This window comes from Nothoprocta perdicaria, unplaced genomic scaffold (genome assembly GCF_003342845.1).
Source record: "Nothoprocta perdicaria isolate Ctin4 unplaced genomic scaffold, notPer1 scaffold_33, whole genome shotgun sequence".
Classification (NCBI taxonomy): domain Eukaryota; kingdom Metazoa; phylum Chordata; class Aves; order Tinamiformes; family Tinamidae; genus Nothoprocta; species Nothoprocta perdicaria.
Window position 1 is genome coordinate 2,103,694 of NW_020455566.1, and position 18,969 is coordinate 2,122,662.

General features: G+C 43.9%; 2 protein-coding genes across 3 annotated transcripts in view; both read left to right on the forward strand.

Moving 5' to 3' along the window:
- Positions 1–2,399: 2,399 nt before the first annotated feature.
- On the forward strand, positions 2,400–16,811 carry SFPQ (splicing factor proline and glutamine rich). 2 transcript variants are annotated; one of them, XM_026043336.1, is made up of 12 exons: positions 2,400–3,096; positions 3,339–3,527; positions 3,618–3,919; positions 4,051–4,146; positions 5,490–5,686; positions 5,933–6,017; positions 6,290–6,407; positions 6,643–6,691; positions 6,771–6,892; positions 15,936–15,980; positions 16,262–16,335; positions 16,733–16,811. In XM_026043336.1, the coding sequence occupies exons 1-10, from the start codon at positions 2,452–2,454 to the stop codon at positions 15,954–15,956; spliced, it is 1,824 nt and encodes a 607-aa protein (XP_025899121.1). In that variant the 5' UTR covers positions 2,400–2,451; the 3' UTR covers positions 15,957–15,980; positions 16,262–16,335; positions 16,733–16,811. The 2 variants fall into 2 exon arrangements, with proteins under 2 accessions (XP_025899121.1, XP_025899120.1); XM_026043335.1 differs by lacking the exons at positions 15,936–15,980; positions 16,262–16,335; positions 16,733–16,811 and adding an exon at positions 9,557–14,252 and having other exon boundaries at positions 2,401–3,096.
- Positions 16,291–18,969, forward strand: part of TMEM35B (transmembrane protein 35B) — a 3,635-nt gene continuing 956 nt past the window's right edge. Inside the window, exons 1-2 of the mRNA XM_026043485.1 lie at positions 16,291–16,335; positions 18,110–18,169. Of these exons, the coding sequence (XP_025899270.1) occupies positions 16,291–16,335; positions 18,110–18,169 (105 nt within the window). The remainder of the gene's footprint in view (positions 16,336–18,109; positions 18,170–18,969) is intronic.

The window sequence follows — 18,969 nt, forward strand, 5'->3', positions numbered from 1 at the left end:
ATCATGAAGTGACAGAGGAAGGCTGCTGAGAGCTCTGCTGTGCGCCCGGTGGCTGGTGCAGCAGCTCTTAGACACTCCTATCCCGTCTCTCAGCTCTCCACCAGATGTTGCTGTGGGCATTTTACTTCCCCCTCCATCCTTTAAAAGCTGACACTGTTATTTGTGAAACTGTATGGAGCCCCGGTGTGATGAAACTGGACTGCAGAAATCCCCGCTGTTCCGGACAGATGTATCAGAGTACGCCAAAATCCAGACAGCAGAGCCTGCAGCTGAGCAGGGTGCAAGGCTCATTCCCTCTTTGGAATATTCCTTCTGCAACTTGCTACGGGACTTTTCCTCTCTTGAGTCACACACCACTTCTTACACTGCCTCAATTCACTTTTGTAGATTGGTTGTATCTTGAGTTCTCCCTTGTTGGCTTGTTTTTCCCCAAAATCTCTCTTAAACTAAACTAATAAATATTGCACCAAGCATCCTGATAATCAAGTGAATGTAGGAAGCATGGAGAAATAATACAGAGCAGCTTGAAATGTATTGCAGATGTCCTGAAGAGTTTCCAGTGTCAGGCACAAAATTTGCTTACAGTGGGACACGCTGTAGAGAACATCTCAAGCTATTTCCTCAGTGTTTGGTTTTGTATTATAACAACAAGCTGCCTCATGCGAATATTTACAGAATCAGGTGGCTGTTAGTAGAGGTCATTTTTCTTCCAGACCCTGATAGCTTCATCGATGCCTCTGATTTCAAGCTCCAAGATGAATACGTATAATGCATTTATGGTGTTACAAAGACATTTGATCATATCCTGGCTAGTTTGTTGACTTCAAGTTGATTGTCTAGATTTAAACAGAATTGTGCTATGACCAGATTTGAGATCAGAAAGAAATGGTGTTACTTGTGAGGGAGATTGAGGCTCCAGAGTTTAAACAAAGGCATAAAAAACCAAACAAACAAAAAAAACTATTTTATGGTGAATGCTTTGTTTACTGAACAGAAAAGTAGGTGTGACAATGAGGAAATGCCATGTTTTGTGTTCTGTTGGAGTCGGTCCCAAATTTCTTCTCCTAGTGCTATAACCTCTGGGACACCTTGTGGTGGAAACGCTTACTGCTTGCACTGACATCTCAGCAGAGAATCCATTTTAAAACAAAACTTGGGGCTTCTCTCAGCTGCCCTTGAATTGGTTGAAGCCTTAGGCCCAGTATAGTACTGACGTGGGGAATTATTTTACACATTTAGAGTCATGGGAAAATTGTGTAGCAAAGTCCACTTTTGACTGCCCAGAGGTTCATAAATATATCTGATTTGTAGGGTCATATTCATGAAAATGGAACATGGGTTTCGATGCAAATCGAGAAAACCGTGCGACTTTCACTTGGGTTTCTCCAAATGTTTTGCTTCTTCAGTGCTGAAACTGAGTGTGAAACAGCACTGGGAGCTCGGGGGCCTTTGCGGGTTGAAACCCTGTGCAGCAAAAGCACTGAAGGTGTCACTGCTCCAGCAGAGAACAGGGACCAGTGGGGCCGGTGACACTGAGTAGAGGGAGTTCTGCCCTGTTTTCCGTGTTATAGGCCGGAATATTGGGATCATAATCATGATGTGCCTTTAAGCTTCTCTCTACCACGAACACCTTTGTTTTTACTATTATTTTTATTTATAGAACCAGCGAAGGTGACGTGGCACAGAGCCACATCTGCTTTCACAAGAAGCAGGGTAAATAGCGATGTTAATTCCTGCCACTTCCTGTTAGGTGTTTAAAGCGGAGTCAAAATGTGTGTAACTTCATCCTACTACATTGGAGCTGTACTGCTGCTGTCCATTAATGAGCGGGGAGATAGAAATTTAATTCTTCAAACCAAATTTGCTTTCTAAGTAGAAATTAAGGCGGCCGATTATGTTAAAAGGAAGCAAATGTATTTATTTAAAAATATATTGGAACCCAGCGCTTTCCCCTTGCCCGGCTAAAGCGTTGGCTGTCCCGGGGCGCTGGGGGCTCCTCCTGTGAGGGATTCCCGGGGGCCGCGGAGGCGCCCGGGGCCTGCGGCCAGCGTCGGGCCCGCTCGTGACCGACGGCGTGGCCAGCCAATCGCGGGCCACGGTTTCCTCGTGACCTCGCCTCCCGCCGATCAAACTGTCCAATCGGCAAGCGCGAGGTTAACGGCTGTCCCGACCAAACGTCGGCCGTCAAACGAGCCAATGAGCAGAGGGCGAGTTCCTTACCAACGCGCTCAAAGACCCCGCCAATGGAGGCCCGCTATTGGCTCCTCCGGCCATCGTTGTTGACCGCGCCGACTCGCGGTTGGCTAGCGGGGCGCAGGGGGTGGTTTCCGGGGGCGGGGAAGCTATATAAGGGGCGGACAAAGGCGGCGGCGAGGCCGTTCATCTAGCCGCCATTTTGTGCAGCGGGCTCTGAGGAGAAGCGGTCGGCGCCGGACACCTCCTTCCTCCACCATGTCGCGGGATCGGTTCCGTAGCCGTGGCGGCGGGGGAGGCGGCTTCCACCGGCGAGGAGGCGGCGGCGGCCGCGGCGGACCCAACCACGATTTCCGCTCCCCGCCGCCCGGCATGGGCATGGGCCAGAACCGCGGCCCCATGGGGGGCGGCCCGCAGGGCCCGGGCGGCCCGCCGGGTGGAGGCCCCAAGCCCGAGCCGCCCAAGCCGCCCGCTTCCACCTCCGCTCCGCCTTCCTCGTCCTCCTCCTCCGCCGCCGCCACCACGGCGGGGCCGGCCGGCAGCCAGGCCGGCCCCGGGGCCCCGCCGCCGTCCGCGCTGCCCTCGGGGCAGGGACCGCAGCAGCAGGCGCAGGGCTCCGCGCCCCCTTCAACGCCCTCGGGCCCGGGAGGGCAGCAGCAGCCGAAGCCGAGCCCCAGCCCCACTCCCGCCGGCGGCCCCAAGAAGGGGCAAGGACAGTCTCCCGGCGGCGGGCCCAAGGGCCCGGGCGGCCCCTCGCAAGGCCCGGGCGGGCCGCACAAGGGCGGCCCGGGGCACCGCGGCGGCCCGGGCGGGGAGCCGCGCGGCCGCGGGCAGCAGCACCAGGGACAGCAGAGCCACTCGGCGCAGCAGGGCCCGGGCGGCGGCGAGAAGCTCTCGGACGAGGTGAGTCACGGCGCCTCCTCCGCCCCCCCTTCCCGGCCCCGAGCGACAAGATGGCGGCGGCTGCGGCCGGGCTCGGTGGCGCCGCGCGCTCCCGCCGCCATCTTGAGGGGAGGAGCGCGCGGGGCCGGCGCGGCGGGGGGCGAGCCCGCGGCGGCGCCGGACACGCGGGCCCCGCGGCCTCAGCCCTTCGTATCCGACCGCGGCGGCCGCCCCGTTGCTGGAGCAGCTCTCTTTCCTCCTAGGGCTTTAAAGCAAACCTGTCTCTTCTGAGGCGGCCCGGGGAGAAGACCTACACTCAGCGCTGCCGCTTGTTTGTTGGCAATTTGCCCGCCGATATCACAGATGAGGACTTCAAAAGACTGTTCGCCAAATATGGGGAGCCGGGAGAGGTTTTTATCAATAAGGGAAAAGGATTTGGTTTCATTAAATTGGTAGGTTTCCGTAGCGTGCATCCGTTTAATTCTCACAAAATAGCCAATTACAATTGAATCTCTCTAAAACGGGTCTTAAACTTTCCTCAGGAATCCAGAGCTCTTGCAGAAATTGCAAAAGCAGAACTGGACGATACCCCCATGAGGGGTCGACAGCTTCGTGTCCGATTTGCCACACATGCTGCTGCTCTTTCAGTGCGTAATCTTTCACCCTATGTGTCCAACGAGTTACTAGAAGAAGCTTTTTCCCAGTTTGGTCCAGTGGAAAGAGCTGTTGTAATTGTAGACGATCGAGGCAGATCAACAGGAAAAGGCATTGTTGAATTTGCATCAAAGCCAGCTGCAAGAAAAGCGTTTGAACGGTGTACTGAAGGAGTGTTTTTGTTGACAACGTAAGTGTGCTGTTTTCCTCTAGTATTCTGCACATAGCTTACAACTGAATGAAGCTCTCATTTCCTTACTGCTTCTCAGAATGGAGGTTTAAATTGGATAATGTAATGAATGCATGTATTTCTTTGTTCAGCACTCCCAGGCCAGTTATTGTAGAACCGCTGGAGCAACTGGATGATGAAGATGGTCTTCCAGAAAAGCTCGCTCAGAAGAATCCGATGTATCAAAAGTAGGCACTCTCCTTTGGTGTAAAGATGACATAGAGGTGCTAGTGTATTTTCTCTGCCTGAAAGGGTTAATTATTCAGAAATGAGCTGTGAATTTAGACTCCAGTACTTTTCAGTCCTTGATTTTGATTCTAGTCGTTTTTTAGCTAACCTGCCATTCTTACATTTACTCTTCATCAATTGAGAAATGTTACTTTTGATGAGTATACTTGCTTAGCATTAAATAATTTCTACATTGTATCACAAAGAATAATAGCAAAGCATAAATACTCAGCACAGTAACAGTATTTATCTGCTGGGACATGTAGAAACCTACCCGTGCAGCTCTGGAAAAATTAGACATTTAGCTTACTGTTTACCTAGTACTGAGAACTGCTACCTGCTTCAAAGATGAGGCATGTACCAGGTTGATGCTTCTGTAAGGACTCAAGAATTCACACAAAGTGTATGAAAGGAAAAAGAAAATACAATATTAACTGGTACTGTGATTGAAAACTAAAGTATGTGAATTTGGCTGCTTAATGGATACGAGAATGGAGTGGTAGGTCTGGGTCTGTAGGAATCTGTAGTCCTGGCATCGTGTTATGCTCTGTACCCTGAGTTGGTTTGTCTTAGGAATGTGTATTTTGCATTGCGAAAAGGAGTAGGGAGGAAGATCCTGAGTCTTGTTTGTATAATGAAATGTTCAAAATTTGCTACAATCAGAAATGTAAGCTATTTTGAGACAATGTCTTTGAAAATAGAGTGGATTTGGTTTTTTTGACTTTTAAATACTAGTGTATAAATCACTTCAAATTCTTCTTGTTTTGTTTCATCAGCTATTGAATCTTAGATTCCACCTTCTTTACAAGGCTTGTAAAAGCTGTAATGATATTTTAAGGAGATTTATATTAGAGAAAACATTTTTAATGGGCTTTTAATGATGATTTTGGGTAAGTCATAATTGAAAAGCTTGTGCCTGCTGAATAGGTATGCTTAACTCTGTCAACGTCTGCGTTTTGTGTGTCTGTTGCTAATAGTGCAGTATTTAGAATTTAAATTTTAAAGGAGTCGGATAAACAAGCACTGATACCAGAGCTGAGCATATTTATTAGGAAAGCAGTCATGCAGAACTCTCCTCATTTGCTCCTTGAAGTCCTTGAAAGAATTTGTATTAAATGTTTGAATCCATGCAGGGGACTGTTTTCACTCTTCTGTTGCAGCAAGATTTATATCACGTCTTTTGGAAAAATATTTAGAGTTCCTTTGATGTTTCCTGGTAATTCTTCTTGTCCTACTTGTGATCTTAAATTGACCTTCAGTTTCCAGCCTTATGCAGCTTGAATGAAAACGATCTTTTCTGCAGGGAAAGAGAGACTCCTCCCCGTTTTGCTCAGCCTGGCAGTTTTGAATTTGAATATTCCCAGAGGTGGAAGTCTTTAGATGAAATGGAAAAGCAGCAGAGAGAACAAGTGGCAAAAAACATGAAAGATGCCAAGGACAAACTTGAAAGTGAGATGGAAGATGCTTACCATGAACATCAGGCAAACCTCTTGCGTCAAGGTAATTGGTTCTGAATTTTACTCCATTAGCATAAGTGTATGTCTGATGGTTTCATGAATAAATTCTTGCTACATTCTGCTAAGCAAAAAAATCCATCTGTCTTTGTAAGTTAAAAGGCAACTGAGAAAGTAATGCAGAATGAGAAGGTGGTTGTCTTGGTGTGAATGAAATGGATCTGTTTTAGCTATGAGCTTAAGCTGAGAAGTGAGTTTGTGAAACAACTTCTGACGAGTTTAATTTCTATAGACCTTATGAGACGGCAGGAAGAGCTGAGACGTATGGAAGAACTCCATAATCAGGAAATGCAGAAACGCAAGGAAATTCAGCTGAGGTTGGTTTGACTTTCATGTGATTTTCATCCGTTTTGTTAGTGTATATCTTCAAATTAAACCTTTTCTGTTTGGGTTTGTTTATGTGCCATTGAACTGCAGCAGCAGTTTTTCTTTGTGTATTTGAGCTTTTTGTCCGTGTGAAGTGTTAGGATTCAGTAACTGATAGAACTCACAGTGAATACTAAGTGACTTCTTACTGTGTAAGTGATGCTTATTAGATGCTGAATATGCTAGTCTCATGAGATTTAACAGCCTGTCTTGCAATGATTAGGCAGGAGGAAGAGCGTCGCAGGCGGGAAGAGGAAATGATGATACGTCAGCGAGAAATGGAAGAGCAAATGAGAAGGCAGAGAGAAGAGAATTATAGTAGAATGGGTTACATGGATCCAGTAAGTGAAATCGTGGTATTTCCGGGATTGTTTATTACCATGTTCAGGGATTTTTTAGAATTTTTTGATGTGTTTTCAAGATTTAACACACTTTGCTTCCCTTCCGTTAGGTAATGGGATTTCTCTGTGCACGTAGGTGAAAAAATAGTAATTGGCTGTGTAATTGCTTTTTCTCCTGGAAGGTATAGATTTCCTTAATTGATTCCCTATACTAAAGGTTGTTTCTTCTGTGCAGAGAGAGAGAGACATGAGAATGGGTGGTGCCACCACAATGAACATGGGAGGTAAAGTATTTTTTAATACTGACTTTATGTGGTTGACTTGGAAATTGTCAGAATATGATTATATATTTTTCTTTCTTAGATCCTTATGCTTCTGCAGCCCAGAAATTTCCACCTCTCGGAGGTGGTGGCGGCATAGGTTATGAAGCTAATCCAGGAGTTGGCCAAGCAGCCATGAGTGGTTCTATGATGGGAAGTGACATGGTAACGTATCCTGTGGTGGCTTTAGTTTAGCACAAGGAAAATGTTGCAATTGGGAATTGAGTTTCTTAACTGGTTTTTGGATGGATGTTTAAACTTCTTTTCTAATTGCTGACTTTCTTGTCAGATATTTAATGTGGAGGACTAGTTTGGTGATGTGTGGTGCTAGCTTAGTTCTTAACCATTATGGTAGCTTATGGAAGTTGTTTGCAAGCAAATTCAAATGTGCTGTTAAGCATATTTGCAGTTACCTGGTTTTATTGGTGTTTGGATTTTCTGCATCACAGTTAGGCTTGGAAGGAGTTTTCATAAGTCAGAATACAATTTAAAATTGCGTTTCTGATACAGATAGAGGATTCTGCAATTTGCAGAGTTAAGAACTATTACATAATTATGTATTTTAAGTAATTTGACATTCTATATTTATGTTCAGGTGAGACCTTTGTTCTCCCTTTCAGAGTATTTTAGTCCTTCCAAGCCTAGGTAGAGTTGATGCTCTTCGGTATGGATATTCTGTTAATTCCAAAGCTGTGCTCATGTCTGTCTAAGCAGCAGATTAATTTAAGTAATGAATCGTAAACAGCATATTGTTTATTCTGTATGCTGATGTTTGCCATAGAAGAGCAGAAACACTTATTTAGCTTTAGCATATTCCCGTGTTCCTTGACTGCAGCCATTTTGTGGTTCCTATCTGAGCAGGAATGATAGCCTCTTCTTACTTGTTGTTTCCTCCTTGTTGGACATGACTACAGGTAGAATTTTTGAAGTACTGCATATCTCATGAGTAGAGATATGCTTCCAAACAGTACATTTTTTTGCACACTATATGTGTGAAAGGGCTTTGAGCCTGCTTGGTGTTATCACACTGAAGCAATACTGAAAGATTAAAGAAATGCTGAACGGGTAGCATAGAAATCCGTTGGTTCAGGTCGTGATTATGAGTGTGCTTCCACCCTCCTTTTAAAGGGTGTATTCTCTGTGGCACAAACTGAAGTAAATGATTTTTGGGTGGGATTAGGCCTCTGGCTTAATGTGGTGAGCTACCATAGTAGCTTGTATCTTCTGCTTTTATGAGAACCATATCTTTGGAATCATAACTTTGCAGAGCATCATTGATTCAGTAGACAGTGCCGGTGGCCTTAATGAAACTGTAATCTACTGATGATATATGTAAGCAGTTCATAAGCTTCCAGTGAACAGCTAGGCAGTCTGTGGTGAATGGTGTGTACGTTTTTTTCTCCTTATGAAATTCATGGTACAGGTGCATGCTGAACTTGTGTAAACTTGAAAGCGTGATGTGGTCAAAATGGGTCACAATAAGATGGTTTAACTGTCTTGAGTTTCATAGGGACAGGGATCTCTGCTACACGGTACTGTCCCAGTTATCGAGCCGATAGCTTTAAAAAGACGCGCAGGCAGACAAGCTTTCCTGAAGTAATACTTCTGCAATTCCTTTCATGGAAGGATGGAAGGTAACCTTTGGAAGCCAAGAGCTTGGAGGTGTGAATAACTGCAATTGCAGATACCTTTTGTAGCAAACTGAACCTACCTACCATTGTTCTGTGACTCAGTAAGAGTAGACCTGCTTGAAATGAAAGTTTAAAGCAGTCTTTGACTTTATAATTTGTCAGTTCTGTAGATCAAATGCTGATCACATCTACTGATACAGTAACTGAATGAAGTACATGCAATTACAGAGGTATTTATGAGTAAAGATACCTGGAGTCTCTGCTTTATTGCAGGGCAATCTAGCTTTTACATCTCAGTATATGAAGCCTTTCAATGCTCTTAAAGTTCTAGTGAATTTTCCAAGAGCTTGTGATCAAGGTGGGGTGGGAAGGAGGAGAATTAACTGGATGCATGCAAACCTGTGTGCATAGTTCCAGCTTGAAACACTGAGAAAAAAAAATAGTTCTTTGAACATATTTTGCATATTATGCAGCAGCAGTTCTGAAGTACGTGTGACATAATAAATGCAAGTCTTTTGATCCAGCAATTGTTGCGTTGGTTAGGTAAATCACTGGTCATTAGCTGTTCATATTTTTTCTTCTTGTAATCCAGTAGTGCTCACAATCACACTTTTGATTACTACTTAAGGCCTCTGCAGTTTAGTCAGCAGACCGTAGTCTTAACCCCATCTTGAAAAGCACATGGTCTCTATTGCAGCACATGCCATTAACTGGTGAGTAGGCATTCTGTTTACAGTGACATTTTATGAATGTCAGCTCATACTTCAGTAACCTGAACTTGCTGTCTCTGGCTAGGCTTACTGGGAAACGACAGTGATGTAAGCAAATTTTTGCTGCACTAAAGGTGAGAGGTTTGCAAGCTATTTGCATTAACTTGGTTGACAATTTGCTAGAGATCAATGTGAAAAGTTGTTAATTCACATCTGCACTAATGCTTACATTTCTAGCACTGCAGGGAGGATCTGTTCTTTGTAACAGATGTATGAGAATGCATCAAGTGGGAACATACCTCAAGGCATGTATTACAATAAACTAATTTTTAAATTACCCTTTTTTCCTTTCTATGTTCCCGGTACCTGTGGATCGGCTCAATGGTGATTGTATCGACGAACCTTGACTACGGAACCTTCTAAAAATATATACTTAACACACATGGACATCAACTACATATAATGAACTGTTAATTCTGTTCCAATAGCGTCCTGAGCGCTTTGGGCAGGGAGGTGCGGGGCCTGTGGGTGGCCAGGGTCCTAGAGGAATGGGGCCTGGAACGCCAGCAGGATATGGTAGAGGGAGAGAAGAATATGAAGGCCCAAACAAAAAGCCCCGATTTTAGATGTGACCTGTAGTTTCATTCCAGTTTGTTTTTGTCTGTCTTGTTTAGACACCAACTTTTTAATTCTTGCATTTTAGTAAGAAAGCTACGTTTTTATGGATGTTAGAAACTTACTGACCTAATATTTGTAAGTGGTCTGTTTGGACAAGTACAATTTAATTATGTAATGCAGTGTTTCAAGACAAATTTAGCTGTTTTTTTGATGTATAACGTCCCTAACTTGATGGCAGTGTACCTTGTGCCACTGAATTCCCAAAGTGTACCAACTTTTTTTTACTGTGCTTCAAATAAATAGAAAACTAAATGTAGTAATTCTTCTTGCCATTCGTGGTTAAAAATATGAGGCTAAATACCACACCTTCAGCGTTAACCAAATGAGTTTTGCAATTGAGGTCAAATTTAGACCAGGGTGTGGAAAAGTAGTGAAAAGCGAGATCTTCTCTCATAATCCCCTGCCTCTAGTTTAAGATGGGGTCAAATAGTTGCCTAATTTTCCAGTATGTACAGTTCTTTGAGCATTAATCGTGCTGCAATAAGGAAGCAAATGGAAATCTTGCAAAGTGCTGTAAGATACCATAATGAAAGCTCTGCTGCAAGCGGTGAAGCAGTCCTGTAATGAATTCCAGATTTTAGCCGTGGATAATGGGTGGTGGGATGGTAGCACTTAACCACCTTGGCATTTACTGCTTGAAATCTTCGAAAGACTTTTAAGCAGAAGACGAGAAATAGTTATTTTAATATAAATCCATAGAATGCCTTGTATTGACTGACTTCCTAATTAAAGGATTGTTAATGTGATATTTATCTGCTATTAAGCTGCCTGGGATTACAGGATCTGGCCTTGTTTAGTATTGTATACTTAACTAAAATTGCTTGGCAAAAAGACCAGAAGTGTTACTTAAACCAAATAGAGGAGAATCTGTTAATTTTATACTTTTAACTTGCTTATGTCCTCATGCTATTTGAGTGGACTGATTGCATAGTTCAGAAGTCAATTGTATTATTAAGAGATCTGTAGAAACTAGTCTTAAAATTTGTAGCTTGTGGGTAAATTCTGAAAAGCTGTATGCAAAACACAGAAATCAGCATTCTTGCACGATGGTTATTGCCACTTTATTATTGATGTTTGGAGAAAATGCATCAAAAGTAGTATTCAAGTATGGAGTTTAATAGTTAATACTACACAGTGCAAATAAACTCCCTTTAAGGCTGTCTTAGAGATTGGATGAATTTGTTAGCTTGCTGTCAGCTTCATTAAGTCCCAGAAGAATTGCAAAGGATTCTGGACTTATTGCTATAAGGTAGTTACTTTGATTTTTTTATTACACGGTACCAAATAAGCTGGGAACTTGACTTCCCAGTGTAAAATGCCTTGGTGTTATTGCAGGATACCTCAACCTGCTTAGCACGATGTAGATAAGCTTAGCGTGGCTGTACCTTCACACAGTTCCCCAATGGCTGAGTATTCTGTGAATAGCTTTTAATTTGCTGAAGATCGTTCCATTCCTTGTGCTAAGCATTGGCTAATTCAAAATTCTATGTTAAATTTTTCTGTGGTTAAAACATTAGTGTCAGTTTGCAATATCTTAGAGTGCAGATGATCCCTCTTGAAGTACTCATTGTAAGTGCTGTTACTCCTTAAATGTAAAAATACTAGCATGTTGTGAAATGTTGATACCAGGTAATGCTGACTTTGAATATGAAGTGCACGAAATAGTGACTCAGCTGGTTTGGTGAATGTTTCTATTTTCCCAGAAAAAGCTTTGGGGGCGGATAACATGCTACCACGATGAATTGCTACTCAGGAATCTGGAATGGCGGTTCCTGAACTGCAGACCAAGTATTGGGGAGTCCTTACATTGGATACTTTAGTTAAAAAATCAGCAGTCCAGCTGCATTTGGTTTTATTTAGTAGGATTAAATAATGCATATATTGTCTGGAGGGTGTTCGTGGGACACCCACAAAAGGTGAAGGTGTCTGAGATGGGGGATTCTGAACGTAAACGTTACATTAATTTTTTCAGTTTATTTTTCAGATTACATGTCATTCTTTATTAAAGAGATGCTGGTGCATATCCTAAAGTATGTTCTTTTGTAGTTCTGTAACTTTGAAGAGTGAAGGATGCTGATGTCCTTGTACCTTGCAAAGGTTGTCTTTTGGTACCCCAGTTTGTACGTAAGCTATGTTGCGAGGTATTAAAAATAGACTAGTTGCAAAACTGTGATTAGTAAATCTACTGAAAGATTTGGCAGTTTTCAAAACATACGAAAGTTTGGTTAAATCTAGCCTGGTAGCTGCATAAGCAGAATTTCTAAAACAAACAAGTTCTGCTTTTGAGTTGCACGTATTAATCAGGTATATTATTAACTAGCCAACTAGATTACAAGACCTTTTAAAGGCAATGTCTTAAAAGCTGGCAAACATACCAATTTTAAAATCTGATAAAGTTGTTAAATGGGGGAGGCGGACATGCTCTTTTGATATGTTCTGATGTGGTATTGGTCCTGTTCATAAAAATCAGATTTATAACTGATTTTTTTAAACTATTTGGCCAAGCGCTGGGTTGGCCAGACCCATTTTTGGATGGTCTGGATCACATAACATTTTTTTTTATTGTGGGATTTGGAGGACATTGGCTGTTGCAATTCATCTTGCTTTCACAAAATTGAGCCCATTTTAACAGTTATCTCGAAACTCTGCAGCATGTAGCAACTGGTATCTTTATCTTCACACTTTCTTAAAAATTAATACAGAATCTTATCTTTTGGTGTAGACTCATCACACTACCTAATTATTTATTCAGCTAATGAGAAACTGAAACTGCTTTTGAGATTTTGTGGTATTTTTATGGTAGAAAGAATTCTTGGCTTCTCCTTGGCAACCATTTACTGTGGCAGCAAATTTTTGCTGGAGTTTTTGAGACTGCAATTTACTCTTAAAACTAGTGGCCTGCTACGTAACTGCACTTAGCCAGCATTTCTGCAGTTCATAACTGTGAGGAACGTAGTACCACAAATGGCAATGGACATTAGGACCCGGATGTAGTATTCCTGCTTGCTCCGAGATTCTCATTGCCGACTGCATACAGGTAGGTAACAAGCAATATAATATAACTTGGTGACTTTCTGTGTAATCTTATACTGTGGGTATTCTGACATCACACTTCTGACTGTGGAATTACAGTGCAGCACTCTTCATACCTGTATACTGAGCTTACATCAAAGCTGCGTGGCTTTCGGTTTTGACCTTTGCCTTGTTCAGAATCAATAAGCAACTTACTGTGATTCTTAGACGAGTGTTTTCAGACCCGATTCCTTTGTACATATTGACTCGGCTTGTGTGCATTTTTCTTAGTTACACGGTAACAAAGATACTCTTAGAGCTCTGTGGGGAAGAGGGAGTGTGATCTTAACTCACTATTAGGTGTTACTAGTGCCTAGAAAAGGACTGTTGAAACTTTCTGCAGTGACAAAATGACCCATCGGCAGTGCTTCCTTTTGTAGAGTCTTGGCTAAGCAGGAACTGCATTGATAATCACTGTTCTGGCCTTGTGTGAACTAAATGGGATAGTAATTTAAAGCTTGCTAATACAGTTAGCTTCAAGACTGATTGGACGTGTTTTTCAGGGGAAATAGATGAGCGCTTAAATGAACATCCCCAGGAAGAGTTTCATAGAGCTTATTGCACACTTCAGTTGTTTCAATTAATCTTTGATTGACAGTCATACATTCAGCTGCCTTTTTTTGACGATAACAGAGTTTCTGTTTTTCTACCTTTAGTAGTCATCGTGGTAGTACTGAATTTAATTTTTCATCAGTCTTTCAGGATGTAATTCTAAACTCTTTCATTATAGAAATACTGAATGTAGTTTTAGGATGAACGTGCTTACCTTTCCAGACTTCTAAGTATGCTGATCTCTAGCTCTTTTATTAGCTCTCGAACCTGAATTTCAAGGTCCCTTACTTCAGCAGCGAATGTAGCTCCTGTCTGATGCTCGAGAACGTATTTCAGAGGTGGTATAACGTGTTTTCCCTGTCATTCTGCAAAGTTCTGCTTTGCATATTTGTTTCTGGTGTTACTGCCATATTTGGATACTTCTGTATTATATTCCAGGAAGGACTCTTACTGCAAACAGTTGATCTGCTGGACAGTCTTGCCCCTGCTGTAGCTTTCTTTTCATGTTTCTTTGAAAAACTGCATTAGCATCTGCACCTTAACCTCAGCATCGTAACAGCAGGTCTCTGGTTACACTGCAGTGAGTGCAGCTGAACGCTAGCTAGTCCATTAGTGACACCATTTGTCACAAAGTCGTTTTTGGGTTTTTTTGATGACGACTTAATCTTACCTGTGAATAGATTCAGTAACGAAACTGGCAGTATGTGTACTGTCATATAGCAAAAATGAATTATTAGCTATCTTTAAACCAATGCTAAGATATCACCAGTTTTTCCACTGTGCTCTGGTTATGTGATTTTACCTGCAAGAGTGTCGTGGAGGGATTATTGGCACATCTGCCTTGTTCTACATACTCGAACTAACAGGTTTTTGACACTCCTAGAGCAGGCAATTTGTGACTGAACCATGGGTTTCATATTAGCTTTGATTGCTTGCAGTAATGAAACTTGGTGTGGTAGATGACTTAAAAGCAAATAGTCAACGTCTGCTCTAAGTCAGTCTGTAACAAGCGGGTACAAGAAATGACACTAAAGTGCTTGCATTGTGTTTCATCTTGGTTTTCTCTCTGTAAAATACACTTTTTCTCAAAAGTTGATGTGAAGCTCAGAAGTGTGGTGTCAGAATACATATGCGTACCTGTTAGGCCCTCCGATCCAGATACTGGTGCTGTCAGGAGCGAGCACAGCATAGTGTGAATGGGGGCTTTACTGTAACATTAAGCATATACAAAGTCTTGATTTGCTTGCAGTTTTCCCCATAGCCAAACACTGAGGCCTGTGAGTAGTTTTAGGACTTGAGCAGTAATGGGGTTGCATGTCTCTGTTAATCATTGCCAGCTGCAGTGACATGATCAGGAAGGCCAGTGTTCTGTTACCTTACGTTAAATGAGGCTAAGTATGTTGGAAAGGATGCATAAAAAGTACGCCGTTCTGGGTAATGACTTGGCTTCTTCCACTACTAGCAAGTTTGGAACCAGCTGATTAGCTTCAGATTTTACTCACCAGCTAGTGGGGTTCTTAAATAGCTGCTTACTGGAAAAGGAGAGAGAAAAAAAAAAAGGCAGGATTGGCCTTCTCCCACTTCTGTCATTGCTGCTAGATAATGATTGACAAGTTAGGACTTGGCTGTGCAATCCCGCAGTGGTCTGTGAATACCCCATCTCTAAATGTTGCTTCTGAACACCAGTACTGAGGAGCTAACTGGGGAGGGTTGGGAGGAGTGTGGCTATAAAGTGGATGATCCGGAGTGTTGAAAAAATGCACAAAGATATAGTATCCCTTATGCATGGTGTTTGTTGCTATGGCATAGAAAACAAAATGTGCATCCTATCTCCTTCCTGCTCCCCAAGGGCTAGGATAAAACCCAAGTGGTGGGTTTGAAACTAAAGTTGAGCTGCTTCCTTTCTGGCCTGGCCAAATCATATTGTGACCACGGTGTGATTTGCCTCCCAACAAAGAGCACTGTATTATTGCACCCCTAGTTGCTGACCATTGCACTTGGCCCTCAGCCTAGCTCTAGTAAAAGGGTGGGGTCTTCAGAGTCTCATGCTTGGAGTAAAAGCAGTAGACTGCTAATGGCAGCAATCTCTAGAGTCTTCCTTTGGCTTGTGAAGCACTTCTGGGACCATTGAACTTGAGGGCTGCTAGGGATTGGGGACATTCCACTCATTCATAAAGGGGAAGGAAGAAGGCATTACCACAGGAGACAAACTAGGGTAAAATAACTGTAATAGCTTGACAAAATTGTTACATACCTTCACATAAGGGATAGTATACCTCTGGCTGCAATCAAACTTCATTGTACTCAGACTGGTGATTTACGGTTTGTGCTCAGGCAAGGTGCAGTTCTTCAGTCAACTACTTGCATATTCTTTCACCTCTTTACAAGTCTATAGGCTAGCCTATTTCTGCCCCTTACTCTTTCACCTAATATTTTGGAGTAATTTGTAAATTACCCCTCATAACTAATCAGTCCATGTATTTTAAAATCTTACTTCTAAGTTAGTTTTGAAATGGTCAGCATTTTCTGTGTATTATTATAATAACCTCAGTTGTTATCCTTTAGGTGAAGATGGAAGCTGAATGAAACCAGTGTGCTCATCCATGGGAGGTAAGCATAATTTTCAACCTTTTGTTTGTTCTGAATGGCTGAAATAAAGGGTTTGAGCATTTAATGTTCAGTCTCCAAGTAACTGGGTTGTTGAATGTTGAGAAATCACTATTAGTTAATGCATGAGAGTAGAATTTAATACTCTTCTTACTAAGCTGTAGCCCTGGGTTCAGTCTTGCCTTGATATCTTGACAGCAGTGCCTCAGAAATCTTTTTTCAGGTGTGTTTGTACAAAAAAAAGTCAAAATTATTAAAGAAGTAACTAGTGAACCTTTCTCTAGTTCAGGAGCTGAGCATGAGCACATCCAGCATGATACCCAGATATACGTGGAGGGACCAAGATAACGAGGAGCAAGTGAGTAGTGTTCCTGACAAAGTTTTATGGCAGTGATCACCTTAACTGATTTATCAAAAATCCCACTGGAAAATTTCCTTGGATTAATCTCGATTTGTATAAAACCTACAATTTTTCCTCTTGTATTATCAAGATAAAACTGTTGTTTGAGCCTTTCAGTGCTGCAACACCAGATAAATCCTTTCATCTGAATATTACAGATGGTTAAAGCTTTCAAACACCATAAAGTGAGATACGTGTGTCCCATCTGCTTCTCAAATGATAAGTCTGTAACAAGAACTTAATGCTAGGGAATGCTTGACAAAGTACATGCTACCACTTGGATTCATGTCATCTTGTGTGAAACTTGGGGTGGTGTTTTTAACATTCTTGCTAACTTTGTGCTTTGTACTTGCAGAAGAAGATGGAGTCCAAATTCAGTGGAGAGGAGCAAGGAGCATAATAGCATTTTTAAAAATAAAATATTTAAGTTTTCTTATAAATGACTTCTGTTTCATTTCAGAGTGTATTCAATGAGTAATTCAATCATTTAGTGTAGTATGGTAAGAATGTATTGGAGAGACTACCATAAATGAGATTATAGGAGGGGATGCAGAATGTGGTTGGAGCAGTGGGGTATAGGGGGCCTGAGTGATGGAATCCTCTACTGTGATGAGTACATGAAATATGTAAGCACTTGTAACTAATAAATATATAACAAGGTTCCTCTTAAAAGCAAGTAACTTAATTTCTGCTGGGATTGCTCCATTTGCTCATTCTTGTGGTTAAAATGCTCCACTTTTCAGTTTAGATATATTCCTGACCAGCTGTATGTGCTTTTACTAAATGACTTGTGCTTAATTTTTTTTTTACAAACTCGTCTTGAACCTAAAACTCTTTTTCCCCCCCCCAAGCTCTCCTGGAAGTTAATGGGGCAAAGATGCATGAAATTGTTTGGACTCGTGAGGGTGTTCTTCAGCCTGGCACAGGAGTGGAGCAGAGCTGAGATGTGCTTTAAATATCAGCCCCAACTGTAGCAGGGGTTGTTTTAAATGTCCCAATTGCTTCCTGCTGTGCAGCTGGGTGCCTGTTGGGTGCTTGGCTGTCCCACAGGCCCTGTGCAGGCAGTCAGGCTGTCGGGACGTGTTTGGATCACCATGAGTCGCCTGCTGCCCTGTGGAAACGTCTGTCTCGGGAAAGGCCTGCATGCCTTAAATTCTGTTACTTACCACTAATTTGTCTTAATTTTGTTTCCCTTCCTGAAGCTACTGCTGTATCCCCCTCATGAAACAATTTAAATGTGATTTTAGCATTCAGAGCGATGGACTTAACCTTCTACACTGCCTTTAGAAGCAAATCACGTTTTACTTTCTGTATTAGAATTGTATGTGTTGGGGGGAAGAAGAATTGCAAAATACCTCATTTTTCCTTCAGTGTAGGCCATTAGTTGTATCATCATCTGACGGATGACTAACATCAAGCATTTCTTTTTCTTCTTTCAAGCCTGGGCTCTATGCCAGGAGGGTACTGCTTGCTGGCTGGTGGAGCCGATTACCTGTTTCTACCAAATGCTTCATTCCGCCAAGTAGCTGCTGCATAACGAGGATCAGAGGCTGAGAGCAGCTGCAGGTCATGCAGGTGGTGTTTGGAGCCCTGCGCCAGCCCCTGCAGCAGCTTGGCTCTAGCGATGCTGCTGCTCCCTGCTGTCACTGCAGCCCCAGCAGTGCTTCAGCTCTCACACCTATGGCCCTGGTGGGGGGGACACGGGCCTTTCCTGGGCTCACGGGTGCTGCAGCAGCCCTGGCTGCAGGAGGAGGAGCTAGCAAGCTTGGTTGCTGCAAGAAAATCAGCCCAGGCAGCTGCAGAGCAACACAAAGGCCAGGATTCCTCTGTGGGAGATGGTATCAGGTTAAGAAAAAGGGTGGCTGAAACTGCCCTTCCAGGAGCTGGGCCCAAACTCGCCTGCCCTGTGGTGCAGCAGGAGCTCGTTGCTCTCCAGGATCTGTCAGGTTCTGCTGCAGTGCCTGCAGGACTCCCCAGGCTCTGGGTGCCATGCAGGGTGTTCCTGCAAGCTGGGAAGAGGTTTCTGCTTTTTCCTGCTTGGCTGCTGTTAATGGCACTTTGTGTCTGCTTCAGCCCGAGGGCTGCATCCAGCCGGCGGCGCGCGCTGGAGCTGCCGCCGCTGCAGCGCAGCCCTCGCTGCTGCGCAGCCGCCGAGCGCGCAGCGGGGCCGGCGGCGCCGCCGTGACGCAGCTGCGCGAGCAGGGCCGGCAGCAGCCGCGGCCTGGGCTCTGCCCGGGCCCCGCGCTGCTCCCTGCAGCCGCCGTGTCCTTAACCGCTTCCCCGCCGGCCCCCCTGCGCATGGAGCCCCCCGGGGACCCCAGCCCTGCAACCTGCGCGTCCCCCGGCCCCGTGCAGCAGCCCCGGCCCCGTGCGATGCCCGCGGGGCAGGACGCAACCCCTGCTCGCGGGGGGCCCAGAGCTGCTTTCTGCAGCCCCCTGCTGCAGAGGACACGAGGGGGGCAGTAAGGGGGTCCCTCCAGCCCCCCCGCCAGCGCTGCAGCCCCCCTGCTCCCCACCCTGCGCCGCAGCCCCCTGGGGCACCCCTGGCACCCCCCTGCAGCTCGTGGAGCCCCGGGGCACCCCCCGCTTTCC

Coding starts and splice junctions, on each gene's coding strand:
- SFPQ (XM_026043335.1), top strand. CDS start 2,452: ATGTCGCGGGATCGGTTCCGTAGCCGTGGCGGCGGGGGAGGCGGCTTC. Junction 3,097..3,338: donor GCGAGAAGCTCTCGGACGAG/GTGAGTCACGGC, acceptor CTTTCCTCCTAG/GGCTTTAAAGCAAACCTGTC. Junction 4,147..5,489: donor AAGAATCCGATGTATCAAAA/GTAGGCACTCTC, acceptor TCTTTTCTGCAG/GGAAAGAGAGACTCCTCCCC.